At 47.2% G+C, this 27,041-nt stretch overlaps 1 protein-coding gene and 1 long non-coding RNA gene across 3 annotated transcripts in view; one reads left to right on the forward strand and one right to left on the reverse strand.

Annotated features, from left to right (window-relative positions):
• LOC137219726 (uncharacterized) overlaps positions 1-27,041 on the forward strand; it is a 295,061-nt gene that overhangs the window by 165,306 nt on the left and 102,714 nt on the right. The gene's annotated exons all lie outside the window — the stretch shown is intronic.
• The window catches only part of TNR (tenascin R), a 415,801-nt gene that overhangs the window by 32,402 nt on the left and 356,358 nt on the right, over positions 1-27,041 (reverse strand). For both annotated transcript variants that reach the window (XR_010941221.1, XM_067728715.1), the window contains exons 9-17: positions 23,015-23,200; positions 10,848-10,937; positions 9,488-9,751; positions 8,610-8,879; positions 7,321-7,440; positions 6,267-6,413; positions 3,586-3,705; positions 835-978; positions 34-164 (exon numbers count right to left, since the gene is read on the reverse strand). Coding sequence is in view for 1 of the 2 variants with exons in the window: in XM_067728715.1 (XP_067584816.1) it covers positions 34-164; positions 835-978; positions 3,586-3,705; positions 6,267-6,413; positions 7,321-7,440; positions 8,610-8,879; positions 9,488-9,751; positions 10,848-10,937; positions 23,015-23,200 (1,472 nt within the window). In the remaining variant the exon portion in view is untranslated. The remainder of the gene's footprint in view (positions 1-33; positions 165-834; positions 979-3,585; positions 3,706-6,266; positions 6,414-7,320; positions 7,441-8,609; positions 8,880-9,487; positions 9,752-10,847; positions 10,938-23,014; positions 23,201-27,041) is intronic.

Consider the following 27,041-nt stretch of genomic DNA (forward strand, 5'->3'; position numbering starts at 1 on the left):
AACGGTCCTTCCCCTTTCCAGAAAAAATCTCACCTTGCGGCTTCCATCGGTGGATTTGTAGGTCAAGATGTAATTCTCAGTCTCTGCTCTGGGAGGCTGCCAGGAGATCAGGGCACTTTGTCTGGTGACTTCACTTGCTGTCAGATTGGCAGGAGCGTCCAGGACTGAAGAGAGGAGAAAATGCCAGTGGTGCCTGCCCGTCTGTCTCCTTTCTCTTTGATTCCAGGCACGTAGATCAGTCTGTCTACCTGTGTGGTCTCTGGGCTGCTCACATGCTAACCCCAGTTCTAGCTTGGACAGGAGCCTAAAGGGCACTCCTGGGTCAGAAGGTAATCGTCGTGTCATGATCGTTCCTGCAGCTATTCCCCCTTCCCTCACCTGACCCTCCGGGCCTAGATGTGATATCTTCCGATCTGACCCTCTAGGTCTGACATCATGACCTTGTTAAACCTGCATGTCTGTGAGTTCACTCTTGAACATACAACATTCCCACATCTATACCTTTGTCTACTGTTCTCCTGGCCATGACCGTACCCAGCAACTCCCTCCCCAATATTAAGCTCTTTAATATCTATCAGATTTTTCTGGGCCAGATGCATTCTCAGTACTGGCCTCTGTTGGCCTGGTTGTACTGCTGTCAGCCAGACCCAGGAAGAGAGCTGCAACTCACTTTCACTGGCATTTGGGCAGCAGTTAACTAAAATAAGGATAGCTCACAGCTGCATTGTCCAAAACCTATAGACTATAATCTAGTTGAGCACATGGAAACTGATCATTTTCAGGATCAATAAAAGCCTCTCAGGATACTAGATAGGTAGCTGACCATGTACTCACGGGTAGAGAAGTTGGTGCTGATCGTGCCACTGGTGAGAGGCCCACTGGCGGCATACATAGTGACGGTATAGTGGGTCCTAGGAAGCAGGTCAACAAGCTGGAATTCCTCACGGTCTCCATCAACCAGGATGGTCTCTCCAGCAACTGAAATCAGATGGTTATGGATAAGGAATGAATAAGGCTCTTCAACTTAGGAAAGGCCTATCAAATCCAAAGGCATTTCATAAAGATGCAATATTAGAGAATTTTGGAAAAAATCTTTTCGAGGTTATTGAGCTTAGCATTTTATTCCATACAAAGCTCCCCTCTCTTCTTGTTTTGCATCTTAATTGAGAAATTATTTGGAGGCCAAATTGTCTTTTGTATAACTTCTACTCGGGTCTCTGGAGTTACAAGGATAAACCAAATCCTTTGTCTACCTGACCTCTTCCTGCCCCCCACCCTTCCTAGTCAAGTCTTCTCTCTTCTAGACTGAGAAAATTCAGCCCCCAGTCCCCATTATATGTATGTGATGATTCTAAAACTGTCACAATCCTGGCTACCTTTCTCTATACGAGTAGCAGTCTATCAGTGTCCCTGCTGAAATACAAAACTCAGAAGAGAATTGAAAACAATCATTGAGATTGTTTCATTACAATACATTGTAACGTCAGTACATTGTCAGTTTTCATTGTACTGACAATGAAAGAAACAGGGTCAGTCTCTGCTTCTATTTGTGCCAATTATGTATATTAATCCATAGGTTTTGAGACAGTCATGGGATATTGTTATAGGTTTTGAGACAGTCATGGGATATTGTTATCATATGCTGAGATGATTATTCATCAGAGATCTTGTTTGTAACCCACTCCCCAGCCTTACCTTGTGTAGTTGGTTTTAGTTGATTTTTTGCACCCATGGGAAGAGCTTTGCATTCATTTCTACTGCATTTTGCCTTGTTGACTGAGTTTTGGGCCACTGTTTCAGTTTATTAAAATATATGTGAATTTGGCTTCTATTGATCACAGTTTTGTCTTTTGGAAGAGCTCACATAATGGCTCTATTTCTTTAATATCTTCCTTTGCATATGCTGCCAACCGTCAGCTCCCCGGCCGCATCAACTACAACACTTCCTCAAACTCCCCACTCTCTCCCTCCATACAGGGTACTGTTTTTCTTGGAACGCCCCTTCTTCTCCTATTCTCTTTGTCTTTAACTTTATCTAAGATCTGCCTTCTTTCTTCCCCTCAACACCTTCACCCCAAATCACAGTGGCCCATCAGAGGTGGCACACTGGTGTTCTGTGCTTGCCCAAATCATGACACTACCCGCGTTGGGTTGTAACTCTTTACTTGTCTGCATCATCACCAGAAGTGAGTTCTGCAAAGACAAGAACTCATATTTGGTCTCTGAATCATTATAGCCTTAGAGAGTGCATGGCACATGGGAGGGCAGCAAAAGTAGTTGTTGAATGAATGGAAATTAATGGCTATGATGGAGCTCTGTGCTTCGTATCTGTGAGCAGGTGAATATGACTGCCTTAGGGGAATAATGGAGATAGTGTTGAAACTAAGGCTTAAAGGATGGGTTTACTAGGCAGATAAGTAGGGAGAGCATTTCCTGGTAGAGGCAAGAGCATGTGCACGGTGGTTTGAGAAGGCAGGTGAGAATTAAGAAATTCAGGGTCATAACGTGCAAGGAGGAGTGGTAGGGATTGAAGCGGCTTTTGCGTGCACACAGGGAGGTTAGGATGTATCCATAGTAATGATATTCATTCTCTGAGGAGGGTCAATCATTCAATCAGCTATGTAACTCCAAATGTGGTCCACCATGTATTTTTCCATCTAAGTGGTAAGTGGATCTTTTTAATGCCTTGCTGAGATACTAATGTGCTCTCACACTTGCCAATTAAAAAAAAGGACATAAAGTGGTTTTGGTGAAACTCATACTTAGTGAACCTGTGCTGGTATGTAGTAATCACTGATTCCCTTCCAGCTTATTTAATAGTCTGTTTTGGTTTTTACTTCCCCAAGCTTTGAAAATCAGTTTACTTTTCAGCTGACAGAATTGACTTAATCTGTCATTTTTGAAAATTAAGACATCTGCCTGCCTTCTCTCTTCTGGTATCTTTGTTCTCTGGATTCCTGCCTATAACCCACAATATTCTGTGAGCACATGTATAATTTAGGCAGGGAAATAATTTTCCTTGGCTTCGGAACTTGAATTACTCAACGTTATTTTGCTTTGTGCTTCTCTGTTCAACTTCAAATAGCGTTAATGTGAACAAGTAAGGTGAAGAAGACGTTGCAACTCAAGATTTCATGTTGGCTCAACCTTTTGGGATGGATATGAGTAGAGAAGATCAAAGCAACAGAAGAGCTTAGTAGTTCTGAATCCTTTGTCACCTGTTACCACGGCTGGTCCTTTAGTGTTTTGTTCGCTCTTTAAATATCTAGAAAAGTCAGCTTTCTCGCCTGCAGCATTTTGGGGCAAGTTCTGAGTTTTGTCTTCCAAGTGCTGTTTCTGTTTTTGTTTTCCTCTTGGTTACATACCCTTCTTATACCTTTTAGATTCGGCTTTCTCAATTCTCATAGTTGATAAAGTTCACAGAGTTTGGGGGCTACCTTGAGGGCTTTATGGTGAAATTAAAGCAGGAAAATTTCCAGTTTTCTCTCAGATGGATAAAATGTTTTGGTTTTTTTTACTTTCACACTAGCCTTCAGCCCCAATCCCCGCCGTTCCCCCCTGATGCCTAGAACCGCAGACACCCACCTGCAAAGTGTGTGAGAACAATGACGTAGTTCTCCACTTCACTCACTGGTGCCTTCCACTGCAGCAGAGCTTCTGTTGGAGTGATGTTGGTAGCAGTCAGATCCACAGGATTGTCCATGGCTGAAACAGTTCAGGAAAATATCAGGTAAAGGTAAGAGGAACTGCAGGATGGAAGAGCAGAGAACCGTCTCCTATAGTTTCACCCAGGATACATGTCTGCTGCTGCACTATACAAAATAATGAAGTGAGTGAGGACCTCTTTCCTTTCTCCCCTTCTGATTCCATTAGCCCCTTCCCCTTCTCCCATTCCTCCTTCCTCTCAAGCACCCCATGCTCCCCTGATTGCCCTCAGATCTTCCTTTTTAATTCATTCATTAACTTCTTATGTGCAGAGGGCTGTCAGGTGTTACGGGGGTGTCCAAGGTATGGATGTTGTGTTTTAGATATTTAAACCTAGATGGAGAAACTAAGAACATGCTATAGAAACTATTATATTTCTAGTTAATGAGCTAATATGCTTCCCAGGCTCTTTGTTCTTTGATAAATACAAGGGGCATGCCTTGTGGAACAGTCTCTGTTGATGAACGTCAGGAAGTATGGTGGGAGTTCCATGAAGTCAGGGAGTAACCCCAGCACCTGGAACTTAGAAGTTACTCAGTAAATACTTGTGGAATGAAGAATGGGACTCAGGTTGCCTTTAAAGTCAGATCTGATTACTGAATTCTTGCTTTGCTACTTACGAGGCTGACTCTGTACTGAGTCCTGGGGATCCTTTTTGTGGCATAGAAAGTCAAGGGACTTCGTCCAGGCTTAAAGCCAGGAGTGCCTGTTGAGGAACAGAGGTTGCTCATCATAGCACCATGTTCTTATTCTCACTTGCCTATGCTCCATGCATTTGTTTCCTTACTGTGCCTCCCTTCCATAAAGTTGGGATTTATCTTAGAAATGCAGGTTATTACAGTAGTTTAGGCATCAGCTCACCCTACGTGTCATGGAATTTACTTTTGGGGACCAAGATATGCTGTTGATCTGGTCCTGTTCTGTGACTAAAGGTTCTTATCTCTTGCCTATGTCTTTTATTTCAAAGAAACAACCATAAAGTGTGTTTACAATTTTAACATCTGAATTGTATCCACAATCTGTGCCTTGAACAAGGTCTTCGAATGCAACCTTATTGAAAAGAAACAAAGAAGAAAAGTCTTATGAGACTACAATTAGCTTGACCTCTCTGAGATTGACCGTGAGACTCCGAGGAGTACTCATTGCCAAAAGTTATAAAATCATAGACATCATATTAAAACAACAAAATAAAACATTTCTGTGAGTAATCTGGTTATTGGGAGTTGCCAAAATAGCTCTGCCTAAACTTGAAGGAGGACAGTTTGGGTTGGTGCACTACTGAATACCTGCGTTAGAGAGACTTGCTTATGACCAAGAACCCAAGGAATGAGTTTTTGACCTGAATTGTTGTTCTCCTTTACTTCCGGGGTAGGAGGCTCTTGAAGTCCATTTTATTGTCCTCACTGAGAAAAATCCTAATTTCTTTAACATGATTTCTAAGACTTTGAGGAAAGTATGGGGAATGGGGAGGGGCTTCTTTTTACTCATTGGAGATCACTTCAGGTCAATATCAGTTGATACTTTAATGGTCATAGGTAACTTGATAGAAAGGGTAAGATTAAACCAAAAACATGGCTGCATTATCTGTAGTCATAGGCATGGAAGGAGATTAGGGAAGATTAGAACATCCTGTGGTATCTTTAAATGAATAATTTTTTGAGTTTCTGAAGGAATGTTTCTTTGGCCATGGCCATAGGGATGTTCTTTCTGGGCTAGTGAGTGTATCTACAGAAGCAGTGAGAAATTCCAAGTTGCCCTCGTTCAGAAAATACGATTCTCTGAGGGAAGTAAGCAGCCTCAGGAAATCCAGGTGTTCTCCTCATGAGGCAAGCTGGATGTTTTCCTGTGTGCTACAGGAACGATAGCCTCATGGAGAGTTAGGTGTGGGGTTGCAACAGGAAACTTTGGCTGTTCCCTCTTGTGTCTTCTACAGCAAATCTTTCCTAGTTTTGCATGATGGGCTGGCTGAGGGGTCAGAGAAGGAGAGCAGGGGAGCTGCTGCCAGAGCCCTGTCCTCTGGCCCATCATTTTTCTACAGAAAAGCGCCTCCTTCCTCCTCCCTGGAGCATAAAGCAAGAAAAAGTGCAGCTACTTGGTGGTTTCTGGTCACATAGGATGAGGAGTTTCATGACCCCAAGGGTCATTACTGGAATAACAGCCCCCTTTTGTTTTTTTCTCTAAGGTAAAGTTGCCTTGTCTGAGTCTTTTTAACAATTAGACGGGATGAATCAGATGTCCGTTCTGGAATTCATTCTGTCATGAGTCTTTGGAAGGTTCCTTTTCATACTGGAAGTTCCATGAAAATGTCTGACCTAAACCAGTAAGACTCTTAGAAGGTGTCTCTCTAAACTGCTGGTGTTACAGAGGAGGTCAAAGGGGAGAACATTGCAAATTGTTTTACATAACAATGTGAGTCAGGGGAGCACCCAGGAGAGGAGCCTGGGATCCCAGGATCAGTGTCCTCTGCATTAGCCGGGACAGCTTCACTCTTTCCCTCTTTTGTTGGTTGCAGGTCCTCAGCCAGGGTCCCGACTTGGCCCACCATAGGGAGACATGCCCACCTGTGTGCACAAGAGTGCAGATCCGCTCACTCTCCTCCCTGCCCCGCACGCTGTTGAGGCTGATTTCATATTCGGTAGCTGGGTACAGCTTGCTGATGGTGAATTCTGTCACTGTGTTGGGCACCACCGAGCTGTCCAGTCGTCCCACTAAGGAAGAACAGAAGCCACAGGTCAAGTTCAGTGGATCCCGTATATACGCAGCTCATAATACAGGAGCTCCTGGTGGCACTCTTTCTTTCATGAAGCCAATATGGGTGCAAGGCTCAGCACCCAGTTGGGGGATGGGGAAGCTGGGAATGTTGGAACTTGAAGAGACCTTGCATGCTGATCCCACCCCCTCATTATATAGGATCCCAGGAGCAAAGGGAAAAAAACCTATTTATTAGGTGGTTTTCTAACAAACTAGTCTTAAAGCAGTATAGAGGGAATGGCAGAAAAGAGTGGTCCATGCAGCCCAGAGAAAGGGTAGTCTGGAAAATTATCCCACCCCCTCACTGGAAGTGATTGTACCCTCTACTTCATTAACAATTCCACATGGCACCAGCAAGAACTGTTAGGATGCAGGTGAGGTCTGGGCCAACTTCTTCTGACTCCTAACTTGGCTGGAGTGGCCATAACAGGACCACCGTCACTGTGGTTCCCTCCAAGGCTCCATCTGGCTCTGTGGTGTCTTTAGGCACCCCCTGGGGTGTTTAGCCTTGGACTTTAATTCTCTCAGAAAAGTGCATGTGACCCTGGCTCTTGGTAGACTCTTTCAGAGTTCTTTGTTTCTCGCTACACTGTCTGGATAATGACGACCGATTACCATGGTTCACTCTACTGGTGAAGGGCCTGCTTTTTGAGTGAATGTAATCAAGCCTTTTGTGGGAGGAGCTGGTGAGTTCTGGATTCCTTGGCTGCTCCTCATCAACCCATTCGGATGCAGCATGCTGCAGAGAGGAAGGAAATTGCAGGCAGGAGGGTGATATCCCCTGGGATACGCTAGTTCTCCCATAACAGTCGTCATCCAGCTCCAAATCCCATTCATCTTTGAGAAACCAAGAAACCTTATTACCTTGTGTTGGCCGATATGATACTCGGTAGTAATCAAAAGACGCAACAGGAGGGCTCCAGGAGACCATAACTGAGTCCTTGGTCACATTGCTGATTGTGATGTCTTTGGGGGGATCAATTCCTACAAGGCCCGGGTGGTTATGGGAAAAAGACAGGAAGCAAAGTGTGAAAAACAAATTCCTATTTTTCCTAATGGTGTCCCAGAGGCAGACAAGACCTTACTTTATACTAGGGCAACCTTAAAACCATGATCAGGCTGAAGTCTCTCTTGAAACCTCATAGGAGTGGCCAGTGTCATGCTCCTGGAGAATATTTTAACAACATGAAGTCAAATTGTCAAGGTCTGTGCCTATGCAGCAACTGTTACCTATATGTAGGCCAACTGGGAAATTTCCTTTAAGTTTGTATGTTTTATTTTGAACTGGGAGTAATGGTCATTCTCTCTGGAGCAGCTTCTCTTGGACAAACCCAACTCTCTCTCTATCTCTGTTAAGCAGCCGCCTTTTGTTCAATTTGGAAAAATTGCTCTTGACTGTAGAGGGATTTCAGAGCACAAGTCCAGAACAAATCCACTTCCCTAAACTGTATTTTATTTATACTATATACTTTGTTTTTTTGACTACTGGAAGATTGCAGGATCAAAACCAGCTGAGTGTTTAATCCACTTGTTCAGTTTATGAATTCTTGTAATTATGTAGGAAACCACCCAAACACACATGTCCTCACCCACATGCACTCTCATATTTGTGATTATAGATGAGAAGGATGAGATACAAGTGATCCAATTCAGCTGAGAGTACCTGTGTTTTCCAAACAACATGCAGATCACCCCATTCTCCGAGTACCAGGTCCCTGTATGGTTGCATGCTAGTCGCATATGATCCTGAGGAAGCATCATTCACATCAGTGAACTTACTGGGCCGTCAAGAGATGGCACTCCAGAATAGGAACAGATGTCTCCTCACTGTAGAAGGGTTTCCTCTGGGAGACTAGCTCTCTCCAGGGCTTTCTCCTAAGTTGGTAGTGGGAAGACATCTGGACCAATGCATTGAAGGCCTGGCCTCCTCAAGACATTGAGTCCATCCTACCTTCTAAATGGAAGTTTCCCATCTTATACATTTTGTGCGGCCCTGGAAGAGGTGGCTGTTTCAGAACAACTCATAGACGCTCTCTTGATAAATGAGATGGTCCCTTACTCCTTGGGTGTTTCTCCTTGTAAATTTCATTGACTTGTTGAAGGCTACTGTGGGAACCCCCCTCACCACCTGCTGTCAAGTCCTCCAGCCTCACCTGTGGTGATGGAGCCCATGATGGGCTCAGAGGTCACTGTGCCGTGGACTGCCACCAAGTTCACAATGTACTCGGTGGCTGGCTGCAGGCCCATCAGGACAGCATGCCTCTTGGTGGCATCCAGAGAGACCTCCATCGTCTCTTCCTCTTCATCCCGGGGGCTGTAGTTCAGAATGAGTCTGTCTGCTGGAGGGGATGGGTCACTCCAGGTGATGTTCACACTGGAGGAGGTCACGTGAGAAAAGTGCAAATGGGAGATGGGGCGGAAGCCTGCAAAGCAGAGGACATGGATGGTTCTGAAATCCACATGAGGTGGTGGGGCCACTGGGATAGAAGAGGCATCTGACTGAAGAGATCTCCCTTCCTTGCAGATAAGGACTACACCTTCACCTGTTGACCCAGAGCTTCCACATTCTCACTCTCCTGTCCTGTCTACTCTCCTTCCTCCAAGCCATACACTGAAAAATGAGTGCCCTCAGCAGCATAAAACCAGCATTACCTCTGAGTTATTCATAATACTGATCTAGGATTTAAAACCTCTGTCCTGGAAGGAATTTAACATGATCCCATGGATCCTCAGAATGCCCACTGGTTTTGTGCAGGCAGGGAATTATGAACAGAATCAACCACTGTGTGCAGCCTATAGGAAACCAGATACAAAATTTCAGGCGTGAAGGTAGCCTTGTTCATCACCCCCTTCACCTCCAACCATTCCCTCTTGTATTTATTAGTTTCTCCTCTATCTCTTCTTTCCCTACCTACATTCTTCCTTTCTCTAAAGGATGTGGGGCACTGGAAGAGTGGGTTGCCTAGATGACCTTCTCACACTAAGATCTGTTGATCCCTGAACCCAGCCGAGATTTCTGCTGTCCTGGTACCTGTGAAGGCATCCACCGTGGACTCCAAGCTCTGCTGCCGACCCCTCTCAGCTGTGATTGAAATGATGTACTCTGCCCCGGGCTCTAGATCTGTCAGTGTGTACGAGGTCCTATCCTTGGGCACAGTGACTTCGGAGGCGATCCCAGATGATGGGGTGAATGTGATTCGGTAGTGGTCAATGGGGCCGCTGGCCTTGGTCCAGATGAGGGAGATGGAGGTTTCTGAGGAGGCTGTCACCATGAGGTCTCGAGGACTGTCCAGTTCTGTGGATCAACATAAGTGGCCTATTTTACATCAGTTCCACACGAGGGCCAGTATTTATTGGAATTGGACCCCCTGTGGATTTCTAAGCTATCAGCGGGTCTGCTGACCATGAAAATTGGCTTGTCACTGCTGACACTTATCTCACACTTTGTTAAGCACCTTTCCTTTGAAAGATGGCCGGGGGCTTGGCATATGATGAACAATCTGCAGAAAGGCATTAGTAACTCTAACACCACTGGAGTATACCCACCTCTGGGACAGAGCTGGCTGCTGACTTTTAAGCTCTCCATAATCATTTTCTCCCAGCCTTTCTCAGTAAACCAACCAGGGCAAAACAGGTACCACCATCAAGTAAGGATATGCCATTCCTGGCAACCGTAGCTACCTCTGTTCCTGGTGCCATTTTGACTGACCTGGCCGTGGTTGTGCAGGCAACAAGGTCTGAGGACTCCTGGGGACCCATGTCCATGTGGTTCTCTAGAGAGGTGGTCTATGCTGGACAGGCTTGGGACAGGGATTGGTTCAAAATCCCCAGCCCAGCCCAGGCTGCTTGTACTTAAGTTACTAAAGTGACTTTGGAATTTGCCCGGGATTTGGAAGCAAAACTGCTGGATCCAGAATAGCAAGGGTGTCAGTGGACTTCTCCATTGCCCTTAGATTGAATGGGTTGTTTCCATGCCTAGACCTTCAGCCTGTGGCTTTTCTGAGGGCTTCTGTCCTACACGGTGAGGAGTCCCACATTCTGCCTGCTGTGGGGTGATCTAGAAGGGAATATGACTTGCTACAACTCCCACTTGTTTGGGGTTTTCCACCTCCGTTCTCCACAGCTGTGGGCACCCCTTCAGACTGTGGGGGACCACGTGCAGATCTGTGGGGAGAGGGTGGGAGTCCATCCTGCACGTCAGATGTCAGAGAGTAGGCACAGGGAATCAAAAAGCTGCCGGTAGATGGTGTTCTTTGACGGATAATCATCACCCAGGGACCTGTTCACTAGGAGGCATTGCCTTCTGACCAGTCCTTGCTGGGCTAAGCTTCCACGGCCCCTCAGGCTTGCAGACTGTCCCGGTCTCCTTCCACAGCAATCTTCCTACTCACCAGTCCTGGCATTCATGGTGGCTGGTACGCTTTGCTGTGAGTTCATGATGGCGGATATTCCAATTCCATACTCAGTGCCAGGCACCAGATCTGTTGGTAGATGCAGAAACAGACATTATTCCGTGTGTGTCAGGGATGGGGAAGGCTGGATGGAGGGAAGCAAATGACCTTAGGTTCTTGTTCAGATCTTGTGTTTAATCCTTCCCGAATCCACTCCTATTTTTACCTATTAGGAAATCCCAATTTCACCACTTAGGAAATCCATACCAAGTCAACAGGACAAACTGATCAGTGCAGAGCTTCCTTCTTGCTGCTGGTCTCCTCGGGAGGGCAGTGAGGCTGCCCTTGTCAGTGACCTTCAGAACAGTGCTCTTCTGTGGAAGGTCTCCCTGAGGTAGAGTCTCAGGTTGGCTACAACTGGTGAAGGGATTTCTTGCTTACACTGTGAATCGGGGGAGTGCGTCATCGAGAAGGACTGTGTGGACATAAGCCTGTAAAGCATTTCTTGAACATTGTGGATGAAGACCTTTTATAGGTCTATAAAAGCTGTACCTTTTATAGACAGGGACTGAGGCCATGTGGGGACGTTTGCATCCTTTCTGGGGAGCAACTGTGGATGGACTGTCTCGCTGAGCACAGGGCTGTCAGGCCTTTAATGTAGGGGCATGCAGAAGCCCTGTTGCTGTGGGCTCCCTACCAAGGGCACTCAAAGCTGTGGATTCAATGTTAGGATGACTTCTGGGGGACCCGAGGAAGCTGGAGAAAATGAAAAAAACTGCCCAACTACAGGGGGAAATTCTTTAGGGTTCAGTATAAAGGACCTAGAATTATTTGGGATGTCTCCCTACCCTCTCCCACATTCATTTTCAGATTAACTCGTTTGACTGGTATATTAATTTCCTATTTCTGTTGCAACAAATTACCACAACCCAGTGGCTCAAAACAACACACATCTATTATTTTATAGTTCAGGAGGTCTGAAGTCTGAAATGGTTCAGCAGGGCTGTGTTCCTTCTGGAGGCTCTAGGAAAGAATTTGTTTCTTCGCCTTTTGTAGCTTCTAGAGGTTGCCTGCATCCCTTGGCTTGTGTCCCCATAACCCATCTTCAAAGTCAGCGGTGTAACATTTTCAAATCTGTTTTTCTCTCTGAGCTCTGCTTCCGTGGTCCCATCTTCTCCTCCGTCTTATAAGGACCCTGGTGATTACATTGGCCCTACCTGGACAGGACAGGCTGTTCTCCCCATCTTAAGATCCTTAACCTAATTACATCTGTACTTTCCTTTTTGCCATGTAAGATGACATAGTCACACGTTCCAGGGAGTAGAATGTGGGCATCATTGGGGGCCTTTATTCAGTACCAAACCCGCATCAAACTCACCCTCATTTATTAGGACTGGAGCTGCAGGAATATGCAACAAGATCAGATTAGCACCTGTAGGGCCCCTCATTGTCTGCCTGAGTCCCTCTGGGAGGCTCTCTTTGGGGCCCTTTGTGGGCTCGACAGAACCAAGGCCGATGATCATGCTGTTCTGCATTTATATAACATTTGTTCTTTTCAAAATACCTGACTGTATTTTGACTGTTGTTTTCCTCACAACCTTGTGAGGAAAGTGGGTTGGGGATCCCTTTCACCATCTGCATTAATTTCCTGTGGCTGCCATGACAAAGGACGACAAGCTGGGTGGCTTAAAAACAACAGAAATGTATTCTCTTGCAGTTCTGCTGTCTAGAGGGCCAAAATCGAGGTGTTGGTAAGCCCGTGCTCCTTCCAAATACACTATGGGGGGAATCTTTCCTTGCCTCTTCCTAGCTGCTGGTAGTTGCTGGCAATCCTTGGTAGTTCTTGACTTACAGCTGCGTCACTCCAGGCTCTGCCTCTCCTCTGTTGGTACGTGGTGTCTTAGTCTGTTTGGGCTGCTATAGGCCAGGCAACTTAAACAATACGTATTTGTTTCCCACAGTTCTGGAGGCTGAGAAGTTCAAGATCAAAGTACCAGCAGATTTGATGTCTGTTGAGCCCCAGCTTCCTGGTTCACAGACCATCTTCTCACTGTGTTCTCATACAGCGAAACAGCAAGAAAACTCTCTGAGGTCTCTTTTATAAGGTCACTAGTCCCATTTATGAGGGCTCTACCCTCATGACCTAGTCACCTCCCATAGGCCCCCATTTCACACTGGGAATGAGGATTACAATATATGAATTTGCGGGGAGGGACACAAACATCTAGTCCATAACACATGGCCTTCTCCCTGTGTGTCTGTGTCTTCTCCTAATCTTTTGAAGACACTGGTCACATTGTATTTAGGGCCCACCCTCATCTTAACTTGATTTCATCTGTAAAGATCCTCTTTCCGAATAAGATCACATTTACAGGTTTCAGGTGGAAATGGATATTTTTGGGGGGAGGGGGTTGGAGGTGGGGGGGGACACTATTCAAATCAGTAGTTATTTCTTTATAAAAAGAAACTATGGCAAAGAGTAAGTCTGTGACCAGCTGGAGGTGATCCCCAGGCTTCTGGCCTCAGGGTTCAGGGCTTTTAGGACTGAATGCCTTATCCTTCCCTTCATTTCATCCCCTCCCCGGAGCAGCTGTGACTTCCCCAGGAGCCCTGAGGTAATAGGAATGATTTTGACAGGAAATGCGTTGAGCAACCTTTCCTTAACAGCCACTTGGATTAAGGAAGGTGAATGCTGCCTGGAAACCGGAGGGTTCTGCACTCCCTCCTCATTGTGGCTTTCAGTACAGCCTGTGCGGTGAATCCCTCGTGCTCCAGTACGGCAGAACCTTCCAGGCCTTACTGACCAGGCTGTCTGGACAGAATGTGTTAGAATCAGCCCTCTTTTTCCCTTCTCAAACCAGCTCCATTCATTTCCTAACCTTTAGTTCTTTCTTTCTCTAAAGTGTCAATACTGGTGGAGGTCAACTTTGACTTTGAGGTCTGCCGTACTTACATTAATATTCAGGCTCTGCCGCTTTCTACACGTGTAACTGATTACTTCACATCTTTGAGCTTCAGTTTCTGTAGAATGGGAAGAATAATAGTATCTATCTCAGAGGGTCATCGTGAGGATTAAGTGAACCAATGTGTGTGAAGAATGGTGCCTGGCCCGCTGGGATCGTAGCTCATAGTATTATTACCTTGCTCAGAGAACTATTCCAGGATTTGGAGTTGTTTTTTGGTGAGCCCCAGGAAGGTACAGGTTGGTCCTCGGCACACCTCTTGTCAGTTTGCTGAAGCTTAGCCTGTTGGCTCTGATGAGACCAGTGATTTAGGGAGTCCCGGTGTCAGTGAGGAGCTGGCCCCTGGCTGGGCCGAGTACCTCTCACTAGAACGAGTTGGGTGATTGCAACACCCCAGATCCATTCAAAGCACACATTTTTATCTGTCAGTATGTTCAGCGAGTCCCAGGTACATCCTTGGTTGGAGAAATTAGATTACCTTTGGGACATAAACTGCTTTTCTCAGACAACTGATTGAGACCTTCAATTGCCTATGATAAAGTAGAAATTCTCCGACGTAGATGAAGGGTGACAAATCGAGGGAGGAAGACAGAAATTACATGTTGCCAAACGGATCTACCATGTAACGTTTTCATCCGAGTTTCTTATTTATGAAGCTTAAATGAAATGTTCAATAATTTACAACGGAATCATCTTCTCCCAGAAAAGTGCAGAGCAGAATTTAAAGTACTCTCTTCTCAGGCTTTCTGACTAGGTGATGTGGAAGTGAGACTTGCCTATGGGTTCCTGCCTGCCGCTTCCTTTGATTTTCAACAGCTTTCTTCCTGTGCTACACGTGAATTGTTGCTCTTTGCCAGCAGGTAAAATACACCTCTGCTGGAAAAGAAAATGCGTATCTGAGGCATACCCAGTACACTTATATATCAGCACTTGGAGGACTCCTAGGGATTTCTCGCTTTTTAAAGACCCCTTGCTCTCTACCAATGCTCACTTTATCTTTCCATCCAGCTCCTGCAAGTAGTAGCCTATGAATGGCTCTGTTCCCTTTCTTAACAATAGCTCAGAAAATTCATCTCATAGGAAACCACCGCTCTGCATCCCTTATAGAACTTCCTTTGTTCAGCTTAGAGGGTGATGCTTTTCTCAACTCTTTCACTGCATATCCATTCTTCTTTGAATTCCCAAAGCACACAGTTCATTCACTCAACAGACATTACTGAGGGTGTCCTTTGTGCCAGGCACAGGGTTGTATACTGGGGATACCAGGGTGAGCTGAATGGAATCACCCTCGTCCTTAATGAGATAAAAAGAAATCTGTACTGAAGAAGGAAATTAATTACTTACTGAGTACCCATAATATGCCAAGCAATGAGCTGCATGCAGTAATCTAGAGGAATAATGAAGAAAAAAGAGAGGGAAGAAAGGAGGGATGAAAATCAAAAGAGAATTTTAAGTGTCTGGTGGCCAGGAGGTCTATTATTAACTTTAGTTTCTTAGCGATTCATACCTGTTACCTCGTTTTCCCCTGCAGCTCTGCCAGGAGGGCCTTACTCATGGGTAAACAGAGGATCAGAGAAGTCCATTTCTTGACCAAGGTCACAAAGATAATATACAATAAAACTGGGTTTAGAACCCAGGTTCATTGTTCTTTCTGACGCATCATAGCATGGTCCCTGTCCCTAAGAGTCTTACAGGCTAGGAGAGGCGAGTGGAGTAAGCACATTGGAATTTGAAGGTGATTTTGCACTACACCATGGGCTGCTAACTAAGAAAACTATTTCAGAGTGGGGATGAGATCAGCATGGGCTGGAGTAGCCAGAGAAGGCTTTCTAGAGAAGGGACTTGAACCTTGAAAGCTAGCCAAGATTAGGAAAGGTTGAGGGACGACGGAGGTGTGGAATTTTCTGATCGGTAGGATGGGACATAGTGAGCAGGAAGAGATTAATTAGAGCTAGAGAGCAAGAGGAACTAGCAGATTCTCACCTGCACTGCAAGGACTGTGGGTGGGTGATAAAGACAGGATGACTCACTTCCCTCTGTTAGGAAACCTATTCTTCATGCTTCCTGCTGCTAGCAGGAAAACAGTGGGAGAAGGAGGCCCAGGAAACTGAGATTGCTGTGTCTTGCCAGCAGAAACATAAACAATACACCTGGGGTCTGCAGGCTTGATTAGGTTCAGATGGCCATGCAGAAAGATGGACCCTTTCCATCTCTGAATCCCTGGACTCATCTCCAGAATATCTGTGAAGTTCAAGTCTACCAAACTGGGGTTGGGGATTTGGTTGTCTCTAGTGCAGGGGTCCCCAACCCCTGGGCTGCAGACCCCTACTGGTCTGCGGCCTGTTAGGAATCGGGCCGCACAGCAGGAGGTGAGCGGCGGGCGAGCCAGCGAGGCGTCACCTGCAGCTCCCCATCGCTCCCCATCACTCGCATTACCGCCTGCACCATCCCCCCCACCCATCGTCCTTGGAAACATTGCCTTCCACGAAACTGGTCCCTGGTGCCAAAAAGGTTGGGGATCGCTGCTCCAGTGCATTTGAAGGACATCTGCCTTCAAAGGGAGGGGCAAACTGATGACCCTGTCCCCAAGGAGCTTGCAGTCAGTCTCTTAGTTTTTATCACAATCATGCTATTATGTTGTTATTGTTAGCTTTCTTGCTGGTCTCCTCAGTAGACTCTTAGGTCTTTGGGTCAAGGGATTTGATTTTTTTAATATTTTAATTCAGTATGTCGTATAGTGAAAAAAAAATAAGATGCGTAGAAGCAGCATGGCGGGGGCAATGGTGGTGTTGGGAAGACTTCTATGAGAGAATATCTGAGCTGGATTTTGAAGGATCAGGGGACATTTGGTTGGGGAAAGGGCAGGCTGAGGGAATAACATATGCAAAGGTATATCTGGTAAAAGAACTCATGAAAACCAGGGACCTAATGTAGGGCCCCTCATAGGGAAATTTCCAGCGGGGAATTTGGGTACCAGACGTCATAGATGGGGAGATATTTGGAGACAGAGAATCTTCTGGGAACCCCTAAAATCATACCAGATAGGCAACAATCTACTTTTCAATGTACTGAGATGTAAGCTCCCAGGCTCCGCATTCTGATATTCTCGGGGAATGGCAGGTGCTTCTCCAGGGTTCCCCGAATGAGTCAGGCTTTGGAGGACATCTCCCCACTTTTTGGGTGGGGATGATGTTTGAGCATCAAGAGAAGACTCTATGCTGACTTTAAGGAAGGGACTGGTCCTACAAACTTATATTTAAAAAGAAAATCATAACACCAAGGACTGTTCTCAGATGCAACTTTCTTGTTGCCAGTGGGATGAATGAGGAACATGGGTCTTCACCCCCTGTCCTACAGGAACATCCCATGTCCGGGTGTTTGCTGTAAACAAGCATTCGCTGCTGAAGAAGTCAAAGCAGAAACGGAAAAATTCCCACCTGGCTTTACTCTTGGTTCCTTTGCACCAGCCCTTTAATGCAAATAAGGGGACAGATGCCCTTACATGCCAGCTGTGAGGAGGAGGACGGCGTGGAAGCCACTGCCCCTTATCTCCTCTCTTCTGCTTGGGTCTCTGCAGCCCCTGGAAGGTGGCGCTGTGCTCAGAGGGTGCCTTACCAAAGTGACCACTTGGGGTCACTGTGACTTCGCCCAAAGCAGGATGAGCACCATCTGGCCCAGGCCCCGGGCCCATTGCCTGACTCCTCCTCCTCAGAGGAGCCTGCAGGGCATTGAAGGTCTGGCACTCGGTCCGGAGCTTGTGCCCTGGCATGTCAGGGAGTGCAGACAGGGTGAAGTGAACGTCAAGTGCCTCGGTCAGCGCTGATTTGCTAGCTGGACTCCTCTGGGGGTCTCGGATTTCTTCATGGAACATCTTCCTGTGGACAAGCACCTCGCGGAGCCCACCTTCTCACCACGAGATCTCCATTTGAGCCCCAAGGAGACGATGAGGGATTTGGTAGAGGCCTTGGTTTCCTGTCCCCAGCAACCAGAGGCCTGGAAGGCGGCAATTCACAGGGCCTGACTGGGGCATGCTTGCACACATCAGCCTTGTGCAAGTGTGTGTGTGTGAGTGAGTGTGTGTGGGGGGGTGTCGTGTGTGGCTGGCTGCAGGTCTTTGTTTTCTTGCGATCCATTGTTGCACCATGAAGTCTGTAGGAATCTTCAAGCCTCTGGGCTTCCTAAGCCCTGGTGATGAGTTTTCTGATTAGCACCTTGTTGACTGGAGATACGGGTAGTCGCTGTGCAGAGAGGCAGCTGGTTGGGAAGCATCATCAAGAGGTGTGTAGGGGGCGCCCCATTGAGTGGGTGAGGGACGTGATGACTGGGCCCCGGAGCGGGGTTAGAGCCCAGTGCTCACGTGGCCATACGGGCCAGTTCCTTTTGCCCTTCTCCTGGTCCTCAAGTGTGGGCTTCTGTTCCTGAGGGAGGACCAGGCAAGAGACCGTAGATGACTGAAGACAAACCCCTTTCCCCTGTTCGCAAAACACCGAAGGCACAGGCTTTTCTGATGACAGGTTAGTGGAGTCCCCTCAGACAAGAGACCAGGGCAGTGTTTATAATTTGCATTGGTCACAGGCAGGGTTTTGGTTTTTTGTTTGTTTTTTGAATCAAATTCCAGTCAAAGAATGAAAATTTCCTTCCTTTCCTCCTCCCTCCCTTCCTCCCTCTGTCCCTCCACTAGGAGTTTTCTGTATGGTTTATGGTTTTTCACTGCTACTCAGAAAACAGTGATGGTGCCAGTTCCTGGTACATGCTTCTGGTTCTAACCTAGAGGGCCCTTGGTGAGCCTGTAAGGTACATAACACTCGGGGACCCCTTTGGGACTCCAGATATGGTTCACAGGCCACGCAGACATGGTCCAGGCTGAGAGGCTGAGCCTAAAAAAAGACTTTATCATTAAGGACGCAGAAGCCACCAGAGCAGAGAAAAAAATCATTGCAGACACCGAGTCTGTTGTTGAGAAACAAATTCACACTCCAGAGGGAATTTGCTGGGCATTGCCTAGAGAGAATAATGGAAAAGAAATGTTTGGTATTCTGTGCCCCAGCCTGGTCTCTGTGTTGCAAAGGGGGAGGTACATGATGGAGGATGCAGTGGGGTGCGGTGAGCCCGCCGTGTGACTCTGAGCCCCAGAGTCAGGAAGGGCTTGCATTCCACAGTGAAGGGGTAGGTGGCGGCTGCAGAGACAAGGGCTTCTGCAAGGAGTATCCAGTACAGATTCCATAGGACTTGAAGGACTTGGAGTCAGCTGGCTGTGAGAATAAAGGGTCTGTGAAGTTCTGCCTGGGAGAGGCCAGGTTGCCAGAGATCCAGGCTGAGTTTTGTAGGAATTAAAAACAATAAAAGGTCAAATGGCTATTGAAGGTTTTCTATGTACCAGTGCTCAGATATATAAATATATATGAGTTCATTGAATCCTCCCAACAACCTATGAGGTAGACATGATGTCCTTCAGACCAGGAAGCGGAAGCACAGAAATTGAAGAAATTTGCCCAAAGATGCACATCAGTGAAGTTGGTCTCAAGCCTGAGTGGGTGACTTCAGAAACCATGCTCTAAGTGAGTGCTTCTTGACCATTAATGTGCACACAAATCCCCCGAGGGGCTTGTAAAATGCAGGCTCTGATTCCACAGATCTAGGGGGAGAGGGCTCTGACATCTCCTGGGGTGATGCCCTTGCCACTGGACCCCACTTTGAGAAGCAGGGTCTCCACTCTGTGCCACACTTATTACAGGGGATCGTCCCAAAGCATCCGTTAGCTCACAGACCTTCTCCTCTGCCTCCTTATTTCTCCTCCTCTCCCGCCCCTCCTTCCCCCCACCATCATCATCACCATCATCCACGTATTGAGTACTTTGCTGTGTTAGAAGAATGGTCTTAAACTCCTTCAGTACATGATCTCATTAAAGCCCCATCAAACACTATGAGGTAAGTGGCATTATTCCCCTTTTACCAATGATGAAACAGAGGCTTAGAAAGGTCGAGTCAATGGCTCCAAATCCCACAGTGAGTAACTGGGCCTAGATACAGAGTCTAGAGTCCCAGCTCTTAACATGTCCCACAGGACCGAGCATTCAAATAAAACTGAGACAAGAGAGAATGGTACCTTCTTGCTAAGGTTGCAGTTATTTTTGACTGGGGATAAGGAGGGTGGGGACAGCTGAAGTTTCTAGTCCTTCATACTCTTTCTGGCCAGGGAGGAATTGCTTCAGATGAGCCTGGAATGCCCTTCCCACTGAGTCCAGGGTCTTGTTTTATATATACAAGCAAATAACTTGTTTGGAACTAAAAACAAACAAACAAACAAACAAAACCCCCCAAAACAAAAGCAAGTCTCGGAAGCTGAAAAAACTCTCCTCTTTAGCATCCAAGTTGGAGAATGAGGGAGAAAACACAACTATTTAGAGCTGGGGTCAAACTTCTCGCTCTTTTTGCCTTCCTTCCTTCCAGGTCCTTCCTTCTTTTTCCCCAGCTACCACAGCGAGAGTGCCAGCAATCCTTGTAATCTGCATCTCAGCAAGTACAGATATACTTGATTTCCTTACATTCCTATAATCTCTTTTTAAATCACATAAGGCTATTTGCCTTTATAAATCTTCCCAGCAGTGAGCTCCCTGGGATAATTATGTGTAATATATATTTATAATTTTATTTCATAAGCCCAATTCAAATATAAAAAAAATCAACTTATCTGAGCTCACTCCTCACTAATAACCTTTCCATTCGTTGTAAGTCTGCAAGATTTGACTGTTCCTTTCATGTTACTTCTTTGGTAGGAGCAGCCATGAAAAGGGATGGGGACTTTTGACTAGAATTCAGAACTGCCTTTGAGTCACAGCCCCCTTGGTAGCTTTGTGAACTCGGGCAAGTTTCCAAAATCCCTGAGTCTCAATTTCCTCATCCGTAAAATGGAGATGCTGACTGGGGCGCCTATGATGTGATGGCTGATGGCTGTGACATCCTTTGTTTACTGATGCGGCAGGCAATATTTTAGTTCACCTGTCCCTCATGAGTTGTTGTTGTGAAGATTAAATAAGCTAAAACTATGTGAAGGTGCCTGGAATAACAGAGATGATCAAATGGATGTAGAATCTTCTTCCCCGCCCCCCGCCCCCGGTAATGGGAAATAATAGGATGATTATTAGTAGGATGTGACTGAGTTCTTCTCTATATCTCATGATTTTAAAGTGTGTCCTCCATCCAAACAACTAGCCATCATCTTTGTAAAATTGCTAATTGCCAAAGCAGCCTGCAGCTCTGGGCAGAGATGGGCTGCGCCTAGAACCAGTTCCCTCCTGTATCACTGCAGGGGTTTTTGTTTAGCTTAATTTTTGTGAATGTCTCCAGCTCTCTGTAAAGGCTCTGTGCCAGATGGTCTGTTCCTGCTATGTTTAATTCACCCCCATTAACCTGCTTGGTCAGCATATCTTTCCATCTCCTTGCTGTGTTTGAGGAGTGCGTCTGTTTGGAAAAAACATTTATTATATTTACTTTAACTGGCCTCATTTGGCAACGTGATCTGGGATTTCAGTTCAGGAGGAAAACAGATTTGATTATACTGCCCTTGTTTACTGTACGCACTCTTCTGTGTGGATCTCTTGTCTACTAATGCTTTTGCAAGAAGCCAAGACACAGGATAAACAAAGTCTCTGCGAGCATACTGGTGGCCCCTGGTCCATGGCTGCTTTGCACAGTCTCCATCTGAAAACTGTGCCCCACATTTCCAGCCATCTACCTTTCAGCAAAGTCCAGCAGGTAGGTTTTCCTGGCGGGTGTGTCTAAGGCCCCAGGAGGAGCACTGGTTGGACGCCACATCCTCATGGGGACCCTGAATGCTCCCCAGCCAGGCGTCATGGTGACCTGGGTCATCGTCTTAGTACATACCACCATTATCTCTCTCTTTGACTCCGTGCAGCCGCCTGACCTCTCCCTGCCTTTGGCCTTGTCCTCCTCCTGTCTGTTCTCCACACTGTAGCTGCCCAAATCTGGTCATTGCATCATCTTATTTCAGACCTTTCAACAACCCTCCACTCACACTCTTTATAGGGTACATAAGGCATAACCGGCTCTTACCTTATCACTGGCCTCTTGTAGCCTATGCCCCAGTCATAGTGAACATGTGCAGTTTCTCTCATCATTCATGCATGCGTTTATTCATTCGTTCATCACTTATCCAGGACCTGTAAGTGCTAGATGCTGTGCTGAACGCTGGGGAGTCATGATGAGTGAAACCAAATATGGTCCCCCTTTCACAGAGTTTAGTCTAAGATGGAGACTGACAATCCAATAATCACACCCACAAGCGTACAGTGATAACTTGAGGAGTGCTGTGAGTGGTAACCAGTAAGATGAGGCTGCCAGACAGGATGACCTGACCTCGCCTGGGGACCAGGGAGGGTTCCAGAGAAGTGACAGGTGAACTGAGAGCTGGAAGGGAAGCAGACATCACGAGGTAAAGAGGGTGGTGGGAGAGGCTGGCAGGTAGAGGGAACAGCACGTGCCAAGCACTGTGGCAGGAGGGAGAAGGTGTTTGAGGAACTGAAAAAAGTAGACTTGTGCACCTGGAGCACAGGGGGCACCAGGGAATGCGGGAGGGAGAGGAGACTGGAGAAGATGGTAAGGAAACCAAGGCCGTTCAGGGGTTTGGAGTTTATCCCAAGAGCAGTCAGAATCCCTGAAATGGCTGCAAAATGGGATGGCATAATCAGAAATGTAATTTTTTTTTTTTTTTTTTGCGGTACGCGGGCCTCTCACTGTCGCGGCTTCTCCCATTGCGGAGCACAGGCTCCGGACGCGCAGGCTCAGTGGCCATGGCTCACAGGCCCAGCCGCTCCGCGGCATGTGGGATCTTCCCGGACCAGGGCACGAACCCGTGTCCCCTGCATCGGCAGGTGGACTCTCAACCACTGCGCCACCAGGGAAGCCCTGGAAATGTATTTTGAAAAGATAACTGATGGAGTGAAGAGGAGAGGAGAGCAGAGGGGAGAGAAAGTGGGGAGGTTATCGCAGTGGCGAAGACAAGATAGGGTAGTAGCTTAGACCAGGTGATGGCAGTACAGTGGAGAACAGCAGACGTATGTGATAGGTACTTTAGGGATTAAGTCAATGGGATTTGGCGACAGTTGGATGTGGGGTTGGATAGCCAGGGAGAGAGCTGGGAGGGTATGGACTCAGGAACTGCCATGCCCCCAGGACCTTACTTACCTGTGAGCGTGGCTCTGGTGGTTGGACCGATGCTCTTGGGGACCAACAGCTCATGGTACTGCTCGCCTGCCAAGGTGCTGTACACAATCTTGTACTCCTGAACCTCTGCTTCACTGTTGTCCCACTCAAGGTCAAGGCTGGTTGCTGTGCGGGAACCAAGCCGCAGGTTCTTGGGGGCGTCAATCTCTAAAAAATTCCAGACATCACCAACATCACACGGGATAATGTGCATTTGTCATGCATCTTGAACTTGAACAGGCTTTGGGGTGAGAGTCCATGACCCTCTGCCTCATGTTTGAGTGAACCCAGGGGCTGCCCCTCAGCTTTTGGTCTGCCAGGTTGGCCATGACAGATTACGTGGGCAGGTTGGAGAGTTTTACTCAGGAGTTAGATATCAACACACTTCACACGTCCCCCATTCCCATTCAGGAGTTCTAGTGGTGTTCTAGAAATTGAAGAATGAACCAGTTAGTATCATAAGGTTGAGACTAAGCAAGAGAAACCCTGGAAAGTGGAAATCAGAGATGGCATCCAAGTGATTAAGATGAAATAATTTCAAATTTGATCACTGAGCAAAAAGCAGAGGATTGACTGCAAGATTTTTAAGTATAAGATGCCTTCCCCTGGATTTACTTGCATAGACACTGTTGAAAGTTTTGCATGTAGAGAGGGGATGTGATGTATTGGAAATCAGTCAGCTTTAGAGCCAGGTCCCAGTTTGAGCCCTACCTCCAACTCTTATTGTAATGGGACCGTGGGCAAGTCTTCATCTCACTGGGTCTTGATGGCCACATCTGTAAAATGGGCTAATAATACTGCCTTTTCAGGGAGTTGTACAAATTAGACAATGCATGTAGAAGTGAGTAGCATGGTCCTGGTACAAAATTAGGTGCCCAAGTCCTGGGCTGGCTTCCTGGTGCCTCCAAAGCTCTCCCTGAGTTCCAACAATCTGGCGCCCCCAATGCTTGCTCCTTGGGGTTCCAAGAATTCCACAACAATGAAAAGACCATTGGCATTGGGGTCTTTTCTGCAGTTGTGGGGGGCTGGTTCTCTCTTCCAGGACTGATCATCTCTTCAGGCTTATTTGAGCAGAAACAACATAACTTATAGGATAAGAAGGTGCTGTCTTGACAACCTGCCACTTAAAAAGTTCCAAATAGGTCTTGACTTCGAGACTTGAATTTAACTTTGGAGTGGACCAGCCATTTGTTCTGGGAAAACCTCAAGTGGACTGTTTTAATTTGCAAACGCCAGGCAAGTCTCCACCAATTGTTCTTTCAGAAGATGGGACGGTTGTGAATCAATCTGAGTGCAGCTGCTGCAGGGTGAGAAGTGTTCTGTTTAGTGATGTAAATTGGGTGAATCTTTTAGCAGATTTATGCCTCTGCAGCTTATTTTTCTGAGAAACGTTTCCTTACTCAGTGTGGGTTTAGCATGCTGGAAACTGCATTATCCACGTGCTGTGTGTGGGATTTCTCGAGCAGTTGGATGGAAAGAGGAGCTTGAGTAGAGGGGTATGTAGGAGGAATGCTCTGGGCTGCAGATCCCTAAATCTCACGTGGGAGGAGAGGCTGGCAAAGGACTGGGTGGGGCTTGGGGGGGTGTGTGGCCTGAATGGAACTGGAGCAAAAAGAGATTCACTTAAGGTTCAGGTTGAGTCTTGTATTTACCTACTGCTCTTCACAACTAAAGACCTCAGACCTGGGAAATGTTTGTTAGACTATGGATTTGTTTTTTGCTTTTTTGGCCTTAGGACCTGTGCCCTGTGGATAGGCAGCAGTGTTTCCTCTGAAGGGACTGGACATTTCCAATGTCAATGATCCCCAAGGAGATCAATCCTGAGAATGAGGGCTGGAGAAGGCAGGTGTCTTAGGACTGGGGTGGAGTGAAATGGTTTGCTCCCCCTAGGTCTTGAAGCCTGACCTCTAGGAGGCGCAGCTGAAGGGCACCCTGGCAAGTGGGAGCTGTGCTGGTCTCTGCAACACACCAGCAAGCTAGGGGCAAGGTAAAGCCAGGTGTCCAGTGGGGGCCCTGTGGAGAGGCTGCAGCTGTAGACTCTCACCTCTAAAACATAAATTAAATCAAGCAGTTCTGCTGAAAACTTTCCGCGACTTCCTATTACGAACTCCTAATCGTGTCAGGACTCTACGTGATCTGGCCCTGCCTGCTTCTCAGGTGGCACCTTGGAACATTCTACGCTTACTCACCGTGCTCCAGCTGCACTGCCTTTCTCCTACTCCTGAATCACAGCAAGCTTATTCTCACCCCAGGGCTTTTGCACTGGTTGGTACGTTTGCCTGGAACGCTCTTCCCCAGACCCTCACATGACTGAGGTCACTTAGGTCTTGGTTAAAACTTTAGCTCCTCAGAGAGGTCTTTCTGACTACTCCCTCTGTATCATCCATTTCATTTTTTTAGCATAATCCTCGTGATTGAAATGATCCCATATGTTTCTTTCCTTCTTCCTTATTTAGTTTCCCCCCCTGGAATGTAACTCCTGTGAACTGGGATCTTATCTGTCTTGTTCATTCTGCATCCTCACTGCCTAGGATAGTGCTTGGCACCTACTAGGTGTTCATTAAGCATATGTGAAGTGGCTGAATGGGTACTGGCAGTTCTCTGTCTTGTCTGCTCCCTCAAAGCCTTTGGGAAAGTCTTGTTAAATATTCCAGCTGGGGACTTTGAGGATGCTTGGGGCCAGGTGGTACAGGGACAAGAACAGCTTTGACTGAGGGCAGCTGGTCTTGGCTGGCTGACAAGGGCCATCCAGGTTGAACTTGTGGAGGCATTTCCTGGAGAATCCCGGAGTACAGTCCCTGCCCAGCAGGTGGGAGCTCCAGCTGTTGTGACTTGGGCCTTTGTTGCGTTTCCTGGGGCTGCCACCACCAAGGGCCACACACTGGGTGGCTTCAAGGATAGAAATGTATCGTCTCACAAACTGGAAGTCTGAGATCAACGTGTTGGCTCCCTTCCAAGGGCTGTGAGGGAGAATCTGTTCCGTGCTTCTCTCCTGCGGTTTGCCAAAGGATCCACCAAAAGAGTCCCGGGAATGCCCCCATGAGGGCAACTGCAACCAGAGCTACGGAGGGCAGGGAGGTTCGGGAGACTGGCCTCCGGGTTTCCCTGGGCGGCCTTCTCTCTAACCATTGGCCTTAGTGGGCTTCCATCGGTGCTTTCCTTTTTCCGAGCGGCTCTAAGACCCAGACAGATCTGCTCACCACGCAGGAAGCAAATCCCCGTTTTAATTGCCTGTGCAATTAGTGCGCTCCTAGTGTTGAAGCCATCACCTGGAAAAGCACTTTGGCTAATTTGAGTTTAAGCAGAGCTCTGAAATGACTGAGGGCCCTGCCGTGAGGGTCCAGGCACCTTCTCCTCATTCAACCAGCACCTGCCAACCCCAGGCCTTGAGAGCTGGGCTGCAAAGCTGTCCGCGGCAACGCACCCCACCCCTGTTGCCCCCTCATCCGCTTCGGGCAGAGGGGGGCAGCTTGGAGGTACGGGCTGCTGCTGCCTGCAGAAGGTAGCCACCTAGCAGCTGCCCATCCTCCAGGCAACCGCAAACAGAGAATCACGCAACGAACGGAAACTCCGGGGGAGCTTCTAGGAGGCAGAATGTAATTGTCTTGATTGGAATTTTCCTGGGCCACCAGCCAGTCCTGCTTCCATCTCGTTGACGTAAACATCAAGAATTATGCTTTCCGTCCTGCTGCTGGAGAGCTCTCGTCTCATTTTCTGCCTCTTCAAACTCCTTATCTGAGTAAAGCACAAAGAAACCACTTTTCACACAAAAACTGTGTTGAAATTAAAAAAGAATGCAGGACTCATGGCCCTCAGGAGGTCCCAGCACCAGAGCAGACCGTGTCCTGGGGGTGCAAAGGCTGGGGGGTGGGCAGGGCTGACCTTGAATTCACCAAGAAGGGAGCTTGTGTGTGAGGCCCTGAGCAGTTTTGGTTCAGTGTGGGAAAAGACGGCAAGAGAAATGGGCAGAATGTAGTCCCTTTATTTTAAAGACATATGCACAGTCACT

The sequence above is a fragment of the Pseudorca crassidens genome, chromosome 2 (genome assembly GCF_039906515.1).
Source record: "Pseudorca crassidens isolate mPseCra1 chromosome 2, mPseCra1.hap1, whole genome shotgun sequence".
NCBI lineage: Eukaryota > Metazoa > Chordata > Mammalia > Artiodactyla > Delphinidae > Pseudorca > Pseudorca crassidens.